The sequence below is a fragment of the Chlorocebus sabaeus genome, chromosome 2, assembly GCF_047675955.1.
Source record: "Chlorocebus sabaeus isolate Y175 chromosome 2, mChlSab1.0.hap1, whole genome shotgun sequence".
Lineage (NCBI taxonomy): Eukaryota > Metazoa > Chordata > Mammalia > Primates > Cercopithecidae > Chlorocebus > Chlorocebus sabaeus.
Window position 1 is genome coordinate 35,252,278 of NC_132905.1, and position 22,299 is coordinate 35,274,576.

General features: G+C 40.3%; 1 protein-coding gene across 4 annotated transcripts in view; it reads left to right on the forward strand.

Moving 5' to 3' along the window:
• Positions 1–22,299, forward strand: part of ATRN (attractin) — a 189,946-nt gene that overhangs the window by 102,441 nt on the left and 65,206 nt on the right. For all 4 annotated transcript variants that reach the window (XM_073007331.1, XM_073007334.1, XM_073007336.1 and 1 more), the window contains exons 15-22: positions 1,073–1,263; positions 4,720–4,939; positions 6,508–6,693; positions 7,263–7,496; positions 13,376–13,513; positions 17,031–17,124; positions 19,234–19,286; positions 20,793–20,887. In XM_073007331.1, coding sequence (XP_072863432.1) covers positions 1,073–1,263; positions 4,720–4,939; positions 6,508–6,693; positions 7,263–7,496; positions 13,376–13,513; positions 17,031–17,124; positions 19,234–19,286; positions 20,793–20,887 — 1,211 coding nt within the window. The remainder of the gene's footprint in view (positions 1–1,072; positions 1,264–4,719; positions 4,940–6,507; positions 6,694–7,262; positions 7,497–13,375; positions 13,514–17,030; positions 17,125–19,233; positions 19,287–20,792; positions 20,888–22,299) is intronic.

The following is a 22,299-nucleotide window of genomic DNA, read 5'->3' on the forward strand; positions in this document are numbered from 1 at the left end:
CCAGCCATGATTGAACCACTGTGATATATTTGTTCAACCAGGATGGTCCAGGAAGGGGAACTTCCTTGGCTCTGCACAACATCTGAGCTTGTTCAGGGAAGTTGGTTTGGACCAGGCCCTTTTTGAATGTCCCTTGGAAATTTTTGATTCAGCTTGCAGAGTGGGACTCTTTTCTTTATCTCAGTGTGTCCCAAATTTTAAGGTACAGCAAAAGACCTGGGAATTTTGCGAAAGGCATATTCTGGTGCAAATGTGGGGTGGGACCTGGAGTGTGCGTTTTATCTGATTGACTGCTACACTGTGAGGAGCAAGTCTTTGTTCTTAAATGATCTCTTTCCCATGGTACCTTTCTTTTATCTCAGTGACTGTTACTGTTAATGAACATTGTTGATGTCTCCAGAGTACTTTGGTTCTGGTGAAGTTACTTTGTTCTTTCATTGTCTTCCAAGAAGCATTCATAGCTTCTGTGCAGTACCTTGTGTGGGTTCAGGATGATCACAGGTAGCAGATTACAAGCTTGCCTTCTATGCTCTAGCCATATCACTTGGGTTGTTTCCCAAGAAGGACCTTCTCATCCTGCTTTTGGGATGCTGTGTATACTCGATTGTACCTTCCACCTGATAATATGAAAATATAATGCAGCTTTTGGAGACTATAGATTTGTTAATTCCTTGATTCGTTTCCATTCTTGCAGTTTTTACCCCAGCCGTCCAATATGCATATTCATTTGTCTGCTCTTCACTTAGGATTTTAGTTTTCTTTCTAATTGTTCTTCAGAAGGAAGTGTACCAATCTAATATTGGCACCAAACTGATGTTTTCCTCTAAGACATAGGAGAAGTGACCTCAGAATATGCTTTTTAGGATCTGGGAGATATCACTAGTAAACATTTTTAAATTATTGTATTCTGCATTTGGCCCTTAATAATGTGTCAGAGGCTCCCACATCCTAATGAAGTGCCTAGAATTTAAATTAGAAAGGCCATTTCGGTATTCAGTAATTTGAACTAATAATATAGTAGTTTTGTCTGATTTCTAAAACTCTTTTTTTTCTCTTTTCCCCTTAATGAAAGAAAATATCTGTGGCATTGGCTGGCATTTGGTTGGAAACTCATGTTTGAAAATTACTACTGCCAAGGAGAATTATGACAATGCTAAATTGTTCTGTAGGAACCACAATGCCGTTTTGGCTTCTCTTACAACCCAGAAGAAGGTAGAATTTGTCCTTAAGCAGCTGCGAATAATGCAGTCATCTCAGAGCATGGTGAGTTAAAATCCTCAAAACTTAAGTTTCTGGTATCCACCTTTCTATCAAGGGCATTACTGCAACTTGCATGTGGAAGGCTGTGGATATGTGTGATGTGCTTGGCAAGAGGGGGAGTTCTGGTAAACACAGCCTGAGGGACTGTGGGTTTGTGCTGTCAGAGTCACTTCCTCATATGCCTTGTTAATCTTAAAATTTTTAATACTTTGTATATATAAGATCTATGAATAATTATTTGGGGGATGAATTGCAACATGTATATGTGTACATACTCTGGTGACATCAGTAGGTGATTTCATATCTGTTTTACCTCTGGATTCTGCTAGGGGAGAAGGAGATTCTCAGTCACTGATAATTAGCTAGGTTGGATTAAATCACCTGAGTTCCTTGAAGTTAAGGTATTATAATAGTGCATAATACTGTATAATTACCATTAAGAAATATACATCTTGGCTGGATGCGATGGTTTACTCCTGTAATCCCAGCACTTTGGGAGGCTGAGACTGGTGGATCACCTGAGGTCAGGAGTTCGAGACCAGCCTGACCAATATGGTAAAACTCCATCTCTAGTAAAAATACAAAAATCAGCCAGGCATGGTGGTATGCGCCTGTAGTCCCACCTACTCAGGAGGCCGAGGCAGGAGAATTGCTTGAACCCAGGAGGTGGAGGTTGCAGTGAGCCAAGATCACGCCACTGCACTCCAGCCTGGGCGACAGAGCGATACTCCATCTCAAAACAAAAAAACAAAACAAAACAAACGAAATGTACATCTGCTTGGGTCTTTCACAGCCCAACCATCTCAAAAGAAGAAAGTACCTTCTTGTCAAGAGTTTCTAAGCCCAGAAAGGCTCAGTTCTCTGCCTGTCCACCCAGTGCTCTCAGGGGGCTTATAGTCGATATTGCATGATCACATTTTGTCATTTTTAGTCCAGTCATAAATTGTGATGCTACCTTCAGTTAAGTAGACTCATAAAACAAAGTTCTTTCAGCAGTTTCAGCTGTGGTACAGAAACATTTAGTGGAAATGTTCTTATCAAGCAGGAAGGAGTTGAGGGCAACACTTCTTTGGGTACAGCCTTCTTCATGTGAAGGTATGGAAATGTGGCCTGGGTCTTGGCTGCATGTGGCCTCTGTGTACCACCTATAGGGCCATTCTGAGACTGGTGGGAGGTGCCCTGTATTTACTTTTCTCCAATTAGTCCCTTTTTTCAGTGCAACTTCATTCTGAGACTGGTGGGAGGTGCCCTGTATTTACTTTTCTCCAATTAGTCCCTTTTTTCAGTGCAACTTAGATAGGGTATAGACACTCAAACATTGGCGACATATTCTTAGTGTGTTTACCTCAGGCTACTGTGACCACATTTGGCATTTCATAATATTTTGATAGCTTTTTCAGATTTCAGAATCTCCATTGGCAACTGTCTCTGTTGTTTCTCTTCCCATGTCCAAATGTGGGTCTCTTCCAGCATTCCATCTTTGGCTGGTAGCTGACCTTTCCCACAGTCATTCGTTTCCTCAGAAAATGGATGGCTCCCAGCTTTGTTGATTACCCTGGCATCTCTAACAATGACTCTCAAGTCCACAGAAGTTAAAAGGGTTCAACCAGGTGGCCACAGATATACTTCTGGTACCCTTTCTCTCTTCCTTAGGTTTTCTAACTCTAAACGTTTCTAGGTATTCTAATCTGCTGTGGCCATGTTTATGAACAGAAATTCACAGTCTTAATGATAAGACTGACAGATGAGGGACAACTGAAGTGTAATGACCTTCCACAGCTATACCTCTAGATGTAGCCCAGTTGGTAGAGCCCAGATTTTTATGGAAAAATAAGAAAGGGTACCCAGCCTAGCCTTTAGGACAGAGACTGGCTGGTAGAAAGCTGGAAGGAGGTGAGCCCTGAAGGTGAGAAGGAGTGAATTAGGATGTCGAAGAGGGAAGGGCTTCCTGTGTATTAATTAGTACCCCCATGTGTGAGATGTAGAGGGAGATGATTAAGGGAATGGCTCTTTGAGTGAGCTGCAGGTAAGTTTGCATGGTTGACTGCAGGCTGGATGGGAGGGGGTTTTTATAGTTGAGCTTCAAGAAGGAACCAAGGCCAGACCCTGCGAGGCTGTGGCTACTGTAGTAATGGATCTGAGTTTTATCATGAAGGCAAAGAAATTATTGAAGGGCCTTTAAAAAGTATTTTTAACTTTCTTTCTTTCTTCTGGATCTATTTATTTTTTAGGTCTTTTAGTAGGCATGTGTATTTTTTCCTCTCAAAAATGGAAATAGACTGGGTATGGTGGCTTATGCCTGTAATCCCAGCACTTTGGGAGGCCAGTGAGGGAGAATTGCTTGAGCCCAGAAGTTCAAGACTAGCCTGAGCAACATAGGGAGGCCCCGTCTCTACAAAAAGTTTTTTTTAAAAAATTAGCCTGGCATGGTGGCGGCACATACTTGTAGTTCCAGCTACTTGGGAGGCTGAGGCAAGAGGGTTGCTTGAGCCCAGGGATTTGAGGCTGCAGTGAGCTGTGATCATGTCACTGCACTCCAGCATGGGCAACAGAGCGAGACCCTGTCTCAAAAGAAAACAAAGGGAGGGAAATACAGTATATCTTTTGTTTTATAACTACCAAAATTAGGAATACTTACCATTCCTTTGCTAAACTTTTTATTTTGATTTTTAAAACTTTTTAAAAATTGCAATGAGAAGGAAATTTCCGGAGAGCAGAAGACAGACTATCCCAGGTGTCACTGTCCTATTATTCCCTATAAAATCCAGTGCCAGGATGGATGAATGGATAAAGCAAATGTGGTGTAAGTTGAATATCCCTTATCTAAAATGCTTTGGATGAGGAGCATTTCGAATTTTAGAATATTTGCATTATACTAACCAGTTCAGCATCCCTAATCTGGAAATCCAAAATGCTCTAGTGAACATTTTCCTTCAGCGTCATGTTGGCACTCAAAAAGTTTTAGATTTTGGAGTGTTTTGGATTTCAGTTTAGGGATACTCAGCTTGTGTTTGGGGATAGCCATCTCTTCGTATAGGTATTTCAGAACTTAAATACTGCTTGCTATAATTTCTGTGAATTTTACGATATATTGTCTTCTCTGAGCTACATTTTTATCCTTTATAAAATGGCCATATTGAAGTGATGATCTGTCCTAATCTACCATGGCTGAGTCAAGGGATAGAGAGGTTTTCCTATGTCTATGGGGTATACTTAACTTGGTGGTTTTTATCTAGAAGCTTGTTTTGGTCAAGATGTTGGTTATATTCAAGCCAGGCATGGTGGCTCATGCCTGTAATCTCAACACTTCGGGGGGCCGAGGTGGGAGGATCGCTTGAGCTCAGGAGTTTGAAACCAGCCAGGGCAACATGGCAAGACTCCATCTCCAAAATTTAAAAAAAAAAAAAAAAAAAAAAAAAAAGTTAGTTGTATTCATAGTTGTGTCTCTTTTGCCTTTAGTCCAAGCTCACTTTAACCCCATGGGTCGGCCTTCGGAAGATCAATGTGTCCTACTGGTGCTGGGAAGATATGTCCCCATTTACAAATAGTTTACTACAGTGGATGCCATCTGAGCCCAGTGATGCTGGATTCTGTGGAATTTTATCAGAACCCAGTACTCGGGGACTGAAGGCTGCAACCTGCATCAACCCACTCAATGGTAGCGTCTGTGAAAGGCCTGGTAAGTTCACGGGTGAATTAGGTGGTATTCAGAGTTTAATGTGAGAGAAACCATAGGAGGCATAGTTCATTGCTGAGATGTGTGAAGTAGTGATGAAAACAGATGAAGTGTTGATTTCAAGCATGCAAAGCAGAGTATAACCCAGATTTCAGAAGCAGAAGGAAATATTCTGGGACCCTAAATAGTTTTTATTATAAACAAAACCAAAAATAACTAACTATTCAAAGTAATAATAACCTACTCAAAGAAACTGATATTTTAATTAACAATGAGATTGATAGGTTTATTGACCAGAAAAAGTATTGAGAATTGCTCTGAAAGGTAAATATACTGGTGTTGGCAGAGAAATGCAGTGGAAGAACAAACAAAGAAGGAAAATAAACACAAGGAAAAGATTAGTAAAGCAAGTCACTACAGGGACAGTGTTCAGAAAGGTAGTGTCACCAGGGAGAAAAGTGATGAGAGCAGTTCTGTAACCGAGGACAGAGGCAACCCAGAACTGCGCGAGAGCTATGGGAGAGTACTGAGCGGACAGACACTCAGAGTAGCTTCCCAGCTTTCAGTCTCTCTGGGCTACATTTCGGCTAACTAAAGGCAGGCCCAGGGGTAGCTGCTGTGGCATGAAGACAACCCAAAACGAGCCTCCTCCTCCTGCAGAGCAACTCACAAGCGGTCGGTGGAACTGTGGGTTATTTTGGGAGGCTGGACTCCATTTGCATTGTGTCCAGTTTTGGGAAAATAATTTGTGAGGAATTACAGAGGTGTAGAAGAGAATTCATAGCATTGTAGAAGTCACCTTAAAATATGATTTTTAAACTTCTCTAGGGGAGCTGCCAAGCAGCCTTTCAGAATTCTGAAGCCTTTGGTGAATTTAATGAATGCCGTGGTCCTTCGTCCCTCCAAAATTGCAAACATGAGATTTTACATACTCAAGTGGGTTGTAAAACCCTAAAGTTCATCCTGGGTCCCCAAACTCTAAGGGGCTTACAGCCCTACTTTTATGGAAAGATTCACTGTTTCCTCATCTTTGTCCTTGATGCTCTTTGAAAAGAAAATTTATTTTTTCCACAAGTATGTAAATACACTTGACTAAACAGTACTTGATGACTTTTACTGTTTTCTGTTTTCTCTCATTTAATTGATTGCATGGCACATTAATGGGTCATCACCCACATTTGAAAAGTCTTGACCGGGCGCAGTGGCTCACGCCTATAATCCCAGCACTTTGGGAGGCCAAGGCGGGTGGATCACGAGGTCAGGATATCGAGACCATCCTAGCTAACATGGTGAAATCCCATTTCTACTAAAAATATAAAAAATTAGCCGGACATGATGGCATGTGCCTGCAGTCCCAGCTACTCGGGAGGCCAAGGCAGGAGAATCACTTGAACTGAGGAGGCGGAGGTTGCAGTGAGCCAAGATTGTGCCACTGCACTCTAGCCTGGAGACACAGTGAGACTCTGTCTCAAAAAAAACAAAAAACAAAAAAAAAAAGAAAGAAAGAAAAGTCTTTAACCTTAGCAGACATGGTGGGGGCTCTAAGTGTCTCTCTTGGGTTTCATTCCCAGCAAACCACAGTGCCAAGCAGTGCCGGACACCATGTGCCTTGAGGACAGCATGTGGAGAGTGCACCAGTGGCAGCTCTGAGTGCATGTGGTGCAGCAACATGAAGCAGTGTGTGGACTCCAATGCCTACGTGGCCTCTTTCCCTTTTGGCCAGTGTATGGAGTGGTATACAATGAGCACCTGTCCCCGTAAGTGAAAAAGGGAGCCCTAGGCACTTATGCATGCCCTCTGTATAGGCAACAACTCAGACATGGGGCTGTGCTCTCAGCCTCTTAACATTTTAGAAACAAGACTGGACATGACCTCTGCTCAAACCTGACCGGAGACTACCATCGAGACATTGCTGCCTGATGACAACCGTTATACAGAATCAGGCACATTGACAGTAAATAAATGTAGGACAGATCACAGAGTACAGAAATAACTTGTCCATCCTCAATGGCATATTGCGCAATCCATGTAATAGCTCCATATCTGAATGTCCTAATTTGTAAAGTAAATGCTTTCCAGTAGATAACCTCTAAGGCCCCTTTTGCCTTCAATATCCTGGAATTGAGAAAGGAGGGAAGGGTCATCTCTGTTATGTATTGGGCAAAATACTGGGTTCTTTACATTCGTTATCTCTTTTAAATAATCAAGACAGAATAGTATTTTTGACTCATGCCAGTTGAATAGTCTGTTAAAGAAAAATGTAATTTAAATACAGTGAATTCAGATCTACCTGTGATAGTCAATTGCAACTTTTTTTTTTTAATAGCTGAAAATTGTTCAGGCTACTGTACCTGTAGTCATTGCTTGGAGCAACCAGGCTGTGGCTGGTGTACTGATCCCAGCAATACTGGCAAAGGGAAATGCATAGAGGGTTCCTATAAAGGACCAGTGAAGATGCCTTCGCAGGCCCCTACAGGAAATTTCTATCCACAGCCCCTGCTCAATTCCAGCATGTGTCTGGAGGACAGCAGATACAACTGGTCTTTCATTCACTGTCCAGGTAAGATGCTTTGCATATCCAAATTCAAGTGTTTCATTACCGATTTATGAAGAATAAAACCTTGAAAGCTACGTTGTGTGTATGTAACTCCCTCCCCTCAGCCCCTTCCTTCTTCCTAATGATTGGTACAAGAAGGAATAGACGAGAAGGTGATCTAAGGCCTGACCTGGACCTGCTGGGAGTGGTGGTGGGTTTCTAAGAAACTAATTCTAAGAAATTGACCTTTGATTCAGACTTGAAGTGACCACTCAGCAATGTGTCTGTCTGCTTCTAGAACAACTGGGAGAGGCTGGGCTGGTGCAAAGACTGCTCAGATTAGCGGTCAAGAACTTCTCTAAGAGCCTGTCAGACAGTGCTCTTGACAACAGGGCTCTTTGTGAGTACTTTATATGGGGAAGTCCACTGTAAACAAAGGTTAAAGGCCAGAGACAGACTGGGAGAAAATACCTGCACTGTATGTAACAACTGATGATCATCCAAAATATATAAACTCCCACCCTCCAGAGAAAAAATAAAAAGCTAAATGTGAACCCAACCGAAAAAGTGGTTATTGGAGATAAAGAAACCATTATCAGAAAAAGAAATAGAAGAGGAAAATGTAAACTAACACCAGGAACCAATTTTTTGTCTACTAAACTGGATCAAATTTTCCATGTTCCCTTTTTTCCATACTAAGATTTGGGGGATCTGCAATTCTATTTTTAATCTACTAGGAGTTAACTTTTTAATGAAATATTTAAATCTCTGCTTTTTCATTAATATCAAGAATGTATCTAGTAAAATGACAACCCAGAGAATGGGAGAAAATATTTGCAAATTATGTATCTAATAAGAATCTAATGTCCAAAACACATAACTCTTAAAACTCAGCAATAGAAAGACAACCCAATTAAGAAATGGGTAAAGGATTTAAATAGACATATGTCCAGAGAAGAAATACAAATGGCCAATAAGCATACGAAAAGATACTCAGTATCATTCATCATTAGAGAAATGCAAGTGAAAGCCACAATTAGATACCACTTTACAACCGCTGAGATGGCTATAATCAATAAATCAGTTAGTAACAAGTATTGGCAAGGATATGTAGAAATTGGAACTCCCATGCAGGTTGGCAGGTCCTCAGAAAGTTAAATGTAGAGTTATCATATGGCCCAGCAGTTTTACTCCTAGGTACATACCCAAGAAAATTGAAAACATATGTTACCCAAAAACTTATATATAAATGCTCATGCTTATAGCATCATTCTCATAGCCTCATGCTCATAGCAACATTATTCATAATAAGCAAAAGTGAAAAGCCAAATAGCTGGCGATTGGATGAACAAAGTGTTGTATATTCATACAGTGTAATATTATTTGGCAATAAAAAGGAATGAAGTACAGACATTTTTTCTGACGTGGATTACCTTAAAAAAGCATGCTGTGTAAAAGAAGCCAGGTGTAAAAGATGATGCATTGCATGATGCCATTTATATGAAATGTCCAAAGACAGTAGATGTTTAGTGGTTTCCTAAGACTGGGCATAGAAATGAAGAATAATAGGCATGAAGTTTTCTGGAGTAGCTGCAGCATTTTATGCCCTCACGTGCTTGCCAATACTTGTTACTGACCATCTTTTTAATTAAAACTGTTCTAGTAGATGAGAAATGGCATCTCACTGTTGTTTTGATTTGTATTTTCCTGATAACTAATGAAATTGAACATCAACTTCATTAGTTAGCCTTTTGTATATCTTCTTTAGAGAAATATATATTCAAATTCTTTGCCCATTTTTCAGTTATGTTATCTTTTTTATTATTGAATTGTAAGAGTTCTTTATGAATTCTGAAGTCCCTATTGGATATATTATTTGCAAATACTTTCTCCCATTATGTGGGTTTCTTTTCACTTTCTTAATATGCCTTTTGAAATCAGAAGTTTTCAGTTTTGATTAAGTTCCATGTATCAATATTTTATTTTATCCCATGTGCTTTTTGGTATTGTATCTAGAAAATCAGTGCCCAGAGCAAATCACATAGATTTGCTCCTAAGTTTTCTTTGAAAAGTTTCGTAGATTTATGTCTTACGTTAGGTCCTTTATCCATTTTGAGTTAATTTTTGTCTATGGTGTGAGGTAGGGGTCCAAACTCTCTTTTTGCCTGTGGATGTGGTCCCTGCACCATTTGTTGAAAAGACTTTTTTTTTTTAACCGTTGAATTTTCTTGGCACATTTGTTGCAAATCAGTTGGCTGTGAATCTAGGAACTTATTTCTAAGCTCTCATTTCTGTGCTGTTGACCTGCGTTTCTCCTTTTGCCAGTATTACACTGTTTTGATTACTGTGGCTTTGTATAAGTTTTGAAATTGGGAAATCTAGTTCCTCCACCTTTGTTCTTATTTTATAAGACTGTTATAGCTATTCTGGGTTTCTTGCATGTCCATATTAATTTTAAGAAGAGCTTGCCATTTTCTGCAACAACAAAAAGCCAACTGGTTTGATAAGGTTTGCATTGAATCTATTGACCAATTTGCGGTGTACTGCCAGTTTGTTTGTTTGTTTGTTGAGACAGGGTCTCACTCTGTCACCCAGGGTGGAGTGCAGTGGTGCTATCTTGGCTCACTGCAACCTCCACTTTCCCAGGCTCAAGTGATTCTCCTGCCTCGGCCTCTACAGTAGCTGGTACTACAGGCGTGAGCCACCAACACCCGGCTAATTTTTGTATTTTTTTAGAGACAAGGTTTTGCCATGTTGCTCAGGCTGGTCTTGAACTCCTGAGCTCAAAGCAGTCCTCCTGCCTCTGCCTCCCAAAGTTCTGGGATTGCAGGTGTGAGCCACCACGCCTGGCCTTTGCCATCTTAACAAGGTTAAATCTTCTAGCCTGTGAACCTGGAATGTCTGTTTACCTCTTTACTTTCTTTTGGCATTGTTTTGTAGTTTTCAGTGTACATCATTGTCTTGTTCCCTTTTTTAGGGGAAAATAATTCAGTCTTTATTAAATATGATATTGGTTTAGTTTTTTTTTATACATACCCTTTATTGGGTTGAGAAAGTTTCCTTCTATTCTAGTTTTTTGAGGGTTTTGTAATGAATGAGTGCTAGATTTCGTCACTTTTTCTGTGTCTACTTAGATGATCATGCAGTTTTGTTCTTTATTCTATTAATACTATGTGTTACACTAATTAAGAATGTTAAGCCAGTTTTGCATTCCTGGGATAAAGCCCATTTAGTCATGATGTATACTTTTTTATCATGATGTATATTTTTAATCTGCTATTGGATTCTATTTGCTAGTTGGGGATTTTGTGTCTGCATTCATGAGGGGGATATAAGTTTGTGGTTTTCTTCTTTTGTGATTACTGTCTGGCTTTCATAGCAGGGTAGTACTAGCCTCTTAGAGTAAGTTGGAACATACTCCTTCTCCTCTGTTTACTGGAAGAGTTCGTCAAGGATTAGCATTAATTATTCTTTGTAATCTGTGTTTTTCTAGGAATTTGTTTATTTCATCTCAGTAATTGAATTTGTTAACGTACAGTTCATAATTTTTTTTTTTTTTTTTTGGAGACAGAGTCTCGCTCTTTCACTCAGTCTGGAGTGCAGTGGCATGATCCCTGCCCACTGCAACCTCCGCCTCCAGGTTCAAGTGATTCTCCTGCCTCAGCCCCCCAAGTAGCTGAGACTACAGGCACACGCCACCACTCCTATCTAATTTTTTTGTTTTTGTTTTTGTTTTTAGTAGAGACAGGGTTTTACCATGTAGACCAGCACGGTCTCGATCTGACCTGTGATCTGCCCACCTCGGCCTCCCAAAGTGCTGGTGTGAGCCACCGCGCCCAGCCAGTTCATAGCATTTTCTTGCAAGGGGTTGCTCTTTAGCAATACGTAGTCACGTATTTAACCTGTGAAGGATTTTTTTTTCTGTCTAATTTGGTTTTATTCATTCTTTTACATTTTGCGAGGGCTCTAAATATTGTGAGGTTTTTTTTTTTTTTTTTTTTTTAAAGAACTTGCTCTCTTATATTGTGGATGCAATAATTAAGCCTTGTTGAATGTACTAAAATTTGTATTTTTCATTTTCTCATATTTCTTCCATTAACCCTTCCTTCAGGATTTGTTGCTGTGCATGTTTATCCTGGTGGTATTTGGAGATTGAGAATTTTCTTATACTGGTTAATCCTCAAGGTTAATTTCTATTAATAACTAAATGTGTAGATCTGTCAATATTGGTCGGTGGTTGGGTGTGCTGAGCTGTTGTAAAGGTGTGGTATGATGTCCTAGAAAAGCTAGCAAGCCAGCCTCAGGACACTCCAGCTCTGGTCCACTTGGACTGTTGTTGACTGGTGTGTGCTCCTCCCTCATGGGAAGAAGGAAGGAGCAATGGACCTGGGTGTCTGGGTGCAATTAGCATGTTCATGGATGTGCCAAGTGCCTCCCAGTCTTGGGTGGTAGGGCCACCTAAAGATAGCTGGCACATTGCCTTGAGTCTGCCTGCCTTTCTTTCTTTCTTTCTTTCTTTCTTTCTTTCTTTCTTTCTTTCTTTCTTTCTTTCTTTCTTTCTTTCTTTCTTTCTCTCTCTCTCTCTTTCTCTTTCTTTCTTTCTTTCTTTCTTTCTTTCTTTCTTTCTTTCTTTCTTTCTTTCTTTCTTTCTTTTCTCATTCTCTTCCTTTCCTTCTCTTTTCTGTTTTCTTTTCTTTTCTTTCATTTTTGAGGTGGAGTTTTGCTCTTGTTGCTCAGGCTTGAGTGCAATGGTGCTTTCTCGGCTCACTACAACCTTCGCCTCCCGGGTTCAAGCAGTTCTCCTGCCTCAGCCTCCCAAGTAGCTGGGATTACAGGCACCTGCCACCACCCCTGGCTAATTTTTTGTATTTTTAGTAGAGACGGGGTTTCACCATGTTGGCCAGGCTTGTCTCGAACTCCTGACCTCAAGTGATCCACCCACCTCGGCTTCCCAAAGTGCTGGGATTATAGGCGTGAGCTACCACACCCAGCTGAGTTTTCTTTCAAACACTCAAATACTAACAGGTGCATAAACAGAACAGGTACAAGGCTATAGAAGGTTGCCAAGATGGTGAAAAACTACATCACATTGATCAACCAAGGCAGATCTGAAGAATCAGATTTTGCTTACAGAGCAGGTTGTGCAACTTGTAAATATCTCCCCCATCCCATTCCTCCTTAGAGTTCTGCAGTGCACAGCCTGCGCAGCTGTCCTGAGCAGTCCTCAGAGGTCCAAGCTTCATATACCTTTCTAGTTGTAAAGCCTTATATCTATTAGGAGTCTTAGTAATCCCACTTGTGGAAATGTTTATCCATAAAGATGGTTATTTTTCTAATAATGAAAAATGTAAAGCAAACTAAATATTAGAATATAAGAGAATGGTAAAATAACTGTTAAGATTCATCAAAATCATTCTGCCATTTAAAGTTTTGTTGATAATTAATGAAATAATGTGGTAAAATAATTATGATCTAAGTTAAAAAAGAAAGATGAATATTAATATGAACATAATTGTGTAACACTGTATAGAAAAATACCAGAAGAAAAGATATCAAATGTGAACAGTGGTCTCTGGGTGGTTGGATTGTATATGATCTTTCCCATCCTTCTATTTTTTAAATATACTGTCATGAGCATATGTTATTTTTTAGTGAGTAACAACAAAAAATATTTTTTAGTGTCACTATGGGCTTTCACCTTGCTGTGATACATTTTCAGTTTTCCTGGACTAGCTCTTCTTTGATATTTTTTATCTTATTTCTCAAATTAGTTTTTAATGGGCCAGTTTGGGTGATTTATCAAAGATAAATTAACTACAGAGATAGTTGCAGATAAATCTTGTTGAACTTACTCCATGCAGTTCTTCCATGGTACAGACCCCTTGAAACTCTTTTTCTTCCAGCTTGCCAATGCAATGGCCACAGTAAATGCATCAATCAGAGCATCTGTGAGAAATGTGAGAACCTGACCACAGGCAAGCACTGCGAGACCTGCATATCTGGCTTCTACGGTGATCCCACCAACGGAGGGAAATGTCAGCGTAAGTCAAATTGGTCAGATTTACTCATGGCAAATCGGTGTGGAACACAGTACTTCTTTTTGACTTGAGTAGGAGGAAAAAAGCCACTTTGTTTTGGATACCACATTTCTTATTAAATCATACTGGTCAGAGGCTCAGCTGATCTGGAAGAAAGAACTAAGGTTTCAGTGTAGCCAGTTAAAGCAACAAGCCAAAAATGTTAGAGTTAAGCTGACCACATTCTGCAGTGGTATAAACAAGGGCCCAAAACCAGAGAAAGTGCCAACTTCTGTTTCCTTTCCTCCCATTGAACAGGGCACAGGTCAATAGTCAGAGGGATCAGCTCAGACATGGGAGTCTTGGGGCTCGTCTCACTGAGGAGAGAGCCCTGGACAAAAGGTTCCAGCAGTATATGGACCCTAAGGTTGTGGGGAGGGCAAGGTGTAAGGGCTAGGAGTAGGAAAGTCCTGAGTTGGAGTCAGTTAGGAAAGTGTCTTCTGAATTCCCCTTCTTCCCCCCATCAGGAGGCCTTGGTGCCTGAAGAAGACCTCAGCCCAAGGCCTCAGATAGGGAGCCTGGGAATGAAGGCTCCAGGGCTAGGAATGTAAACATGTGAAGGAGCGTGACCCATGAGGTAGACCTGAGTCCTTAACTGCACCTCTCTCAGAGCCCCACACTCAGGCCCACCTCATAGGTCACACTCTGCCTGTAGGGAGGTCCCCCTTCCCCGAGGGCAGCCAGGTAAAGCCTATGTCATTGCCTATGGTCAGGCCTAAAAAATCACACAGAGGCTTTTTAACCAGGAGCCAGACTCCTCAATACTTCTAGTGTATTTTAAAGATTTAAATAGTCCCGTGTTGGCTGGGCACAGTGGCTCACACCTGTAATCCCAGCACTTTGGGAGGCCAGGGCGGGTGGATCACTTGAGGTCAGGAGTTTTAGACCAGCCTGGCCAACATGGTGAAACCCCATCTCTACTAAAAATAGAAAAATTAGCTGGGCGTGGTGGTGGGTGCCTGTAATCCTAGCTACTCAGGAGGCTGAGGCATGAGAATTGCTTGAACCTGGGAGGCGGAGATTGCAGTGAGCCAAGATCACGCCACTGCACTCTAGCCCGGGCAACAGAGTGAGACTCAGTCTCAAAAAAAAAAAAAAAGAAAGAAAGAAAGTCCTGTGTTTCCCTTTTATGTCAAATAGAAGCCTGCAAGCAATAGGACATTTTATTATGAGATCAAAAATTATGACAAGTAATACTTATGAACTGCTTTTTTTATTCTAGTTTCCAGCAGAAAAACATATTGAGTACTATAGTTGAAAGACTCTTCAAAGTTCTGAGCAGGAAAAGTAAACATAGGGAAATCTCTACCTACTTCCCAGATCCCAACTCCAAACTTTGGCATGACCCTTCAGAATCTAATCCAAGACCAGCCAGGAGAGAGGCAGTGTTCTAGCTGTATGTCCCTTACTCTCCCTGGGGTTCAGTTTCCTCATAATAATAGGGTGGTTGTTGAGATGAAAGCAGAGCAGTACATGACACACATTCTGCAGGATACTAGTCAATACTCAGTAGACGTGGGCAATTCTTATTACCCTTCTAATGCCATTCCCCACTACTCCTAAGTAAAAGTTCTTGCTCAGATTAAAAGGTACTTGGTAAAAATATTTTCCCACTCTTTGTGAATAGACTTTATCCGTTAGACAGTAACTAGAGTACCTAACAGAGTGGTAGAGTGTACAAGGCATTGTGCTGTTAGCCACTCAAGATACAGGTGCTTTTATTATCCCCAAGATCAAGTAAACTGCCCAGGGTCTCTCAGTGAGATATGGCCAAGCTGAGAACCACGTCCAGTCTGTGCTGACCTTAACTACTGGGCTGGTTGTACTTCCAGATGCCATCATCCCCACATCAGCAGCTACTATCTGGAAGCATCACCTTTTCCTCTGTGAGATCTATAGGGCCTGAGTACAATTGTATAGAACTTAGAGTTTGCCTTATTTTTCAGAGTCCTAATCCACAGTAGAAAGCGTGGTGTTTAGAATACTGCAAATCGGCCGGGCGCAGTGGCTCACGCCTGTAACCCCAGCACTTTGGGAGGCCGACGTAGGCGGATCACAAGGTTAGGAGATCGAGACCATCCTGGCTAACAAGGTGAAACCCCGTCTCTACTAAAAATACAAAAATTAGCCAGGCATGGTGGTGGGTGCCTGTGGTCCCAGCTACTCGGGAGGCGGAGGTAGGAGAATGGTGTGAACCCAGGAGGCGGAGCTTGCAGTGAGCCGAGATTGCGCCAGTGCACTCCAGCCTGGGCAACATAGCAAGACCCTGTCTCAAAAACAAAAAAGAATACTGCAAATGGCACCAAGTCTTTGATGTTTTCTTCTTAAAATTGTATAGTCCTCAGGTAAGGATAGTAGCCATGGTTTCTTGGATGCTTACTATGTTTGAGACATCATACACATATCATCAAAAACACCCCTATGAGATAGGTACCGTTGTTATCCCCATTATATGGACAAGGAAGCTGAGACTCAGAAAGGTTAAGTAGCATTTCCAGAGTGACAGAAGAGCCAAGTAGAGTAAGCTGGATTCAAACCCAGGCAGACGGACATAAGGCCTTTGCTTCTCACTAATAAATTACACACCTTCCCCCAGTCTCAACAGAGCCAAACATCAAACACTCACGATTCTGACTTTAGCATCCATTCTGTTAATCTCTGCACTATTCTGTTTTATAGTTTTCTTTGGGTGATTTTTTTCCCCAAAGGATTTATTTTTAAAGCATACCTTCCTCCAACTGAATGCCTTTCGTTTATTCACCAGCAAAACAGGGTATAAAGTGAAAAGGTGTTGACCAAAAAACCTTTCATTTTCTTCAACTGGAGTATAATATTTATCACAGCTTGTATTATGTTGGATGATAAAAGGAGAGATGTTGAGATGGCCAGAGGAGGGAGATGGAAAGAGCTATTTTCTGTAAAGGCAAAAAAGAAGGTGAAGCAAGGGTGGCACGTCTGGAGGGCCCCTAAAGCGCTGACCTTGGCGTTGGATCCTGGTTCTGAGTCCTGCGGTAATTCCAAATGTGGCCATCATGGAGAAGGCACCTCAGCCAAGACCAGCCCTCCTTCAGAGGACAGTCACCTCCAGAGCACCTTCCTAGAGGCAGCGGCTATGTCTGTGTCCCCACACCCGCCACCTGGCATTCTAGAGATGCTTCACAAATATTTATTGAATGAATGAAAGAATCATAGCAGTGAAAAAGAGAGTCTATTGAAAAGATCAGAATAGTCATTGCTTCAGAAGGCAGTGGGTACCAGCATTTACTTTCCTCCTGTCCTTTGATTTTGGTTCCTTTAATGTTACCTATACATTATTATCATTAGCTGAAAAATCATGAATCTTGCCCATTGAATGCTCTTACTTTAATCTGTCTTTCCTACTGAACTCAATTCAGATAAAATTGCTTGTTTTGGAAAAAGTCTCCAATAGTCAGAATTTTTTAAGCCAGTTGTGACCTCCATTCGTTTTTCTTCTCTGCAGCATGCAAGTGCAATGGGCACGCGTCGCTGTGCAACACCAACACGGGCAAGTGCTTCTGTACCACCAAGGGCGTCAAGGGGGACGAGTGCCAGCTGTGAGTACCACACTCCCTGGACCACCAGGGAGGACCAAGAGGCTGTGCAGCTGCCTGAACCCCATCCTGAGAGCCACCCGCTTCCCTGTGTCTTGTTGCTGTGGACTCGGAGGGATCTCTGGGTTGATTAGTTTGAAAGTTTGCCCATTCTACTTCAGACAGGTCAATCTCCAAACTGAGGAGGTCGTCGAGTTAGCAGCAATTCCTTAATGGCTCTTGAATTCACATTTTTGTTTAAGTGATACTGACATTTCCTGGGTTGTCCATTCGGATTAGTCATTTTAACTTCAGCAACTACTTGATTTTTGTCATGTGGAGAGATTGTACTCTCCCAAAGAGTAGAGTTGGAAGAGCTGGTGTTTTGGTGATGGCATTTATTTGGCGTTTGGTTGTCTGATTGTGGAAATGATCCTCTTACCTTTAACATTTGCTGTTACTCTAGTATTTTCCTTGTTGAAGCATGTCAGGCATCTTCCTGGAGAGGGTTTGGAGTCCCCATCCATGAGGATGCAGGTGCAGCAGCATCAGGCACATTTAAGATTTCAGACCTGGCCCTGCCTCCACTGAGCAAGGTGCTCTTGAGGCAAATCACTGTTCCCCACATCTGTCAATAGTGGGACTAGCCATAGTTGTTTTTGATGTCCTGTTAAGTTGAAATAGAAGGATAGTTCCTCAATCAGTGTATACCGGGCTGTCTCACGGGGAAACCTCATAAAACGCATGCATCCGCATTTACTCATTCTCAAGAGGCGACTTAAAAGTATTTAGTATCAAAACACTGAGCCGATTAATCATTGTAAACATCATTATTTCTTTTTTTTTTTTTTCCGAGACGGAGGCTTGCTCTGTTGCCCAGGCTGGAGTGCAGTGGCACGATCTTGGCTCACTGCAAGCTCTGCCTCCTGGGTTCATGCCATTCTCCTGCCTCAGCCTCCCGAGTAGCTGGGACTATAGGCGCCCGCCACCACACCCAGCTAATTTTTTATGTTTTTTAATAGGGAAAGGGTTTCACCGTGTTAACCAGGATGGTGTCGATCTCCTGCTCGTGATCCGCCTGCCTCAGCCTTCCGAAGTGCTGGGATTATAGGCGTGAGCCACCGTGCCCGGCCAAACATCATTATTTCTTAAATAACAGTAGTAATAATGCCACCAGTGATTGAGACGTCATCGCTAGTGCTACTCAGCAGGGTTTGGTCTGTCTACCTTTTTAGTTTATATTTGCATATATGTTTACTAGTTTCATGTTGCCCTAAAGCCAATATGTGAAGAAAAGTCTAATCCAAGGTTAAATTTAACTTTTAGGTCCACATTCCTTTAAACAGAAAAATATGATCAGGCAAAATTAATCACTCTTACCGTCAGCTGATGCAACAAAGACATGAGGTGGCATCAAGTAAGACTTTCAAGTTCCTTCAAGATCACAGATGTAGGCAGGTGCTGCTCATCACCCTGGCTGAAGGGACACAGCATGCCTGCCTGGGAAAGGCCGTCACCTGCTTCCCGCCCTTTCCTCTTCGTGCATAGCTGTTGTGTTTACCTAAATGGCTTTGTGAAGTGGGAGGCTGGGTTTTGCTGATGTTTATAGATGATATCTATGGGAAAATTGTTTTCTGAGGAGAACACATTTTTTTTCTACATACTGGTGAACACTTGTTCCAGGGTTTTAAAAAAACAGTGATTCTTGGTATTTAGTCTTCTCTCACTTGTGTTTAAAGAAGAGAATTAGTTTATCCAGGGAACATAGGAAAGAAGTGAGAAATTAGTATTTGAAAAATGTTTTGACTGCACTTTTAGAAGAATATGTAGTCCACACAAAATTGAAAATGTGTTTTTCATTATAGCAAATAGGTGTATTGCGTTTGGATTTTTCTCATTGCTTTGGCAAATGCTTGTCAATTGTCTTCATATAGTTGGTGTGTGAACTGCTGAGCAGTCAGTATTGAAACATGCATGCTCTTCGTAGACTACCTGAGCTGAGTTATGGTGAAGGATGCAGTTATAATGACTCCAGACTGTCTGTACTTTATATAAAAGGATCTGCTTGGTTTTAAAATGAATTCAGCTTCAGTTTTAAATAGAAGTATAAATAGTCTTTGTTTTTTCCCCCAGATGTGAGGTAGAAAATCGATACCAGGGAAACCCTCTCAAAGGAACATGTTATTGTAAGTGGTTTTGCAATTCTTATTTCTAGAAGCAAAGTAGTTCAGTAAAACTTCATTGTTTAACCTCGTTTGAGAATGATAAGTGCTATAGGACTATAGCAACCACCAATGAAGTGTTCCCTAACTTGATATGTTTACATTCTGTTAAGTTTACTACTTATAGGAGCACTATTTTAACCTGTTTTAATTGTGTTTGGGGTTAACGTTAATGTGTCCATAGCAGATAGCAGGAGAGAGTAGAGAGGCATGCATCTCTGTCTTTCCATGTTATGTTCTCTGAAAACTTTATTTGCCATTACCTAGTTGGGGTCATCATATTTCGTGTTTTAGGACATAGATCAAAAACAGAATTCTTAAAATATGGTTGAAGTTTTTGTCATTCTGTCTGGAACTGATTTGTGTTAACCACCTTGGGGTGAAAGGTCAGTCTGGCAAGGTCACCAGGTTTTTATGGGTAAATGTGTTTTCTCTTTATGGGAGAATGCACATGGTAGACCAGAGTATGGAACCAGAAAAAAGGAGTTAATGTTATGGCATATCCATTGTAATTATATACCTGCTGTACTGGGTTGAATAACGTCCCTTCAAAATTCATGTGTGCTTGGAACCTGTGAATGTGACTTTATATATATATATGTATATACACACATGTAACTTCTAAAAGAAAATAAGAGAAAAATATCTTGACCTTCCGTGGGGAAAAGTTGTTAGATATGTTTCTAAAAGCATAATTCATAAACAGAAAGTAGATTAATGAAACTATATAAAAATTTAAAATGAAACTATATAAAAATTTAAAACTTGTAGGAAAAAACCATCCAAAACATAAAAAGCCACAGACTAGAGAAAATATTGACAAATTATCATATATTTGATAAAGAGTTTGTATCCAAAATACATAAGGAACTCTTCTTACAACTGAATAAGAAGACAGTTCCAGTTAAAAACAGGCAAATATTTGAAAAGACATTTCATGAAAGAAGATATTACAGTGGCCAATAAGCACATTAAAAATGACTTAACATCATTAGTTATTTGGAATGGAGATACTAAAACCACAGTCAGATACAGCCCTAAAGTGATTAGAATCCAACGCTAATGCCATGGCTTTACAGAAGACAGTGGTAATCTCGTGTCTGCTTCTGCATTCAGTCTGTTGCAGGACATCTTTTTGGTTAAACACATGAAAAAAACCTGGCCTTACCAGACATGCAGTTGGAAAAGGGTATAATAATACCCTTTTAATAGCCTTTTCAGATAATTACAGATGTTATTTGATATTATGCTGAAACTGTACAACTGGTCATTTCTTTAAAGCAGTTTGATGGGTTAACCCAAATAAAATGATACTGCCCACAGACTTGATTTTCTTTGAGGAACCTAGGTACAGGTGAGTTAAAGTGCCTTCCTCATTACTTTATAAGAAAAGCAGCCTGTATCTCTAAAGACCTGTTGTATTTTGTGCGTGTGTGTAGTTTTTAAATATGCATTTCTTTCTTTCCATAGATACTCTTCTTATTGACTATCAGTTCACTTTCAGTCTATCCCAGGAAGATGACCGCTATTACACAGCTATCAATTTTGTGGCTACTCCTGATGAAGTAAGATTTTTTAAAGTCTTCCTATTTTGTTTTGAATTTGTATGGATCTCTTTCTTGGTCATAATGGATAGAAGTACTGCCTTAGCAGTGCTCTCCAAACTGGAGTATACGAGATGATCTCTAGAGGTATAGGAAAGAAATGTTAGAATCTGTATTATCTCCTTTCCACGTAAAAGGCAAAAGTGGTGTTAATAAGATTTACCAGGATCTTAGACGCAGACTGACATTGATTCCACACATACTTACTCTGCCTGTCAGCCCATCACGGCCTCATATAGAAAGGGGACTCCACCATCAGAGGGCAGACACCAGAGCCTGGATTTACTCTCTCAAGAGTGACCAGAAGCTCAAAGACTCTGCTGATTGAAATGCCAGTGATGCAGCCCCAATCAGACAGCAAAGGAGGGAACACTTCTGCTCCTAGAGTGAGTTCTTAGCCTCATTAGGAGGCAAAACGGCAAAGGCTTAGTGAGGTCCAATAAGAATTTAGCCAGGAGTACTTTAAATTGTTAAAATATGTGTGTAAAATGTGGATTTTTTATCTGCTGTCATTAATGATGAAGCCCAGCCTGCCTTAAGGTATTACCTAATGGTGGAAGGAAGGCCACACTGCGTGACATTTAAAACTGAAGCATCCAGAACACGAAGATGCACCTGTACAGCTTCTTCAATGAAATATAAAGCCATGCAGTACCCACCTCTGTATTTAAAGAAATTTTGCTAAACTTAATGGTAAATTATTTAGGAACTTCCTTGGAGATTTCTTACTTCTCATGAACATACACAAAGCCATTTACCATTACACAATTCCATTGACAGTAAATGTGACAAATAATACATGGAAAACAATATGACAGTAAGCCAAAGTATATTGCTTTGTTAACAAATGTTATCTATAAACATTGCTAAATTTAATTTTAAAAGTAGAACAAAGTCTATAGTGTGGTATGTTTACTATACAAGTAAATGAAAATAGGATTTGTTTTTAATATTCTATTTCAATGATAAAATTAAGAAAAAATATACTAGAAAAGATACATTCTCAAAAGTAAATTGCTTTTTAAGTAAAAATAATAAATTACTTTAAGTGAATTATTTTATGGAAAAACTGTAGGTATTAATATATCATTTGAGTGGCTGTATTGACTGGAATTTTTTTCTTAAAGATTTTAGAATAAGATTATAACAAAAATACCACACATGTAATATATTCACTGCCTCATAAGCAAGTGTTTGAAGTGCTCAAAATCTTTCAGGATGTACTTGATGCTATTAATTTCATTAAAAAAATAAATATAGTAGAATCTTTGTAATACTTCTTAACCAGGTGGGAAGTGATCATGAAAATATTTGGACCTTTCTGGATTTCCCAGTTTATCTTAACAGAATACTTACTAGAGTTATCCAAATGC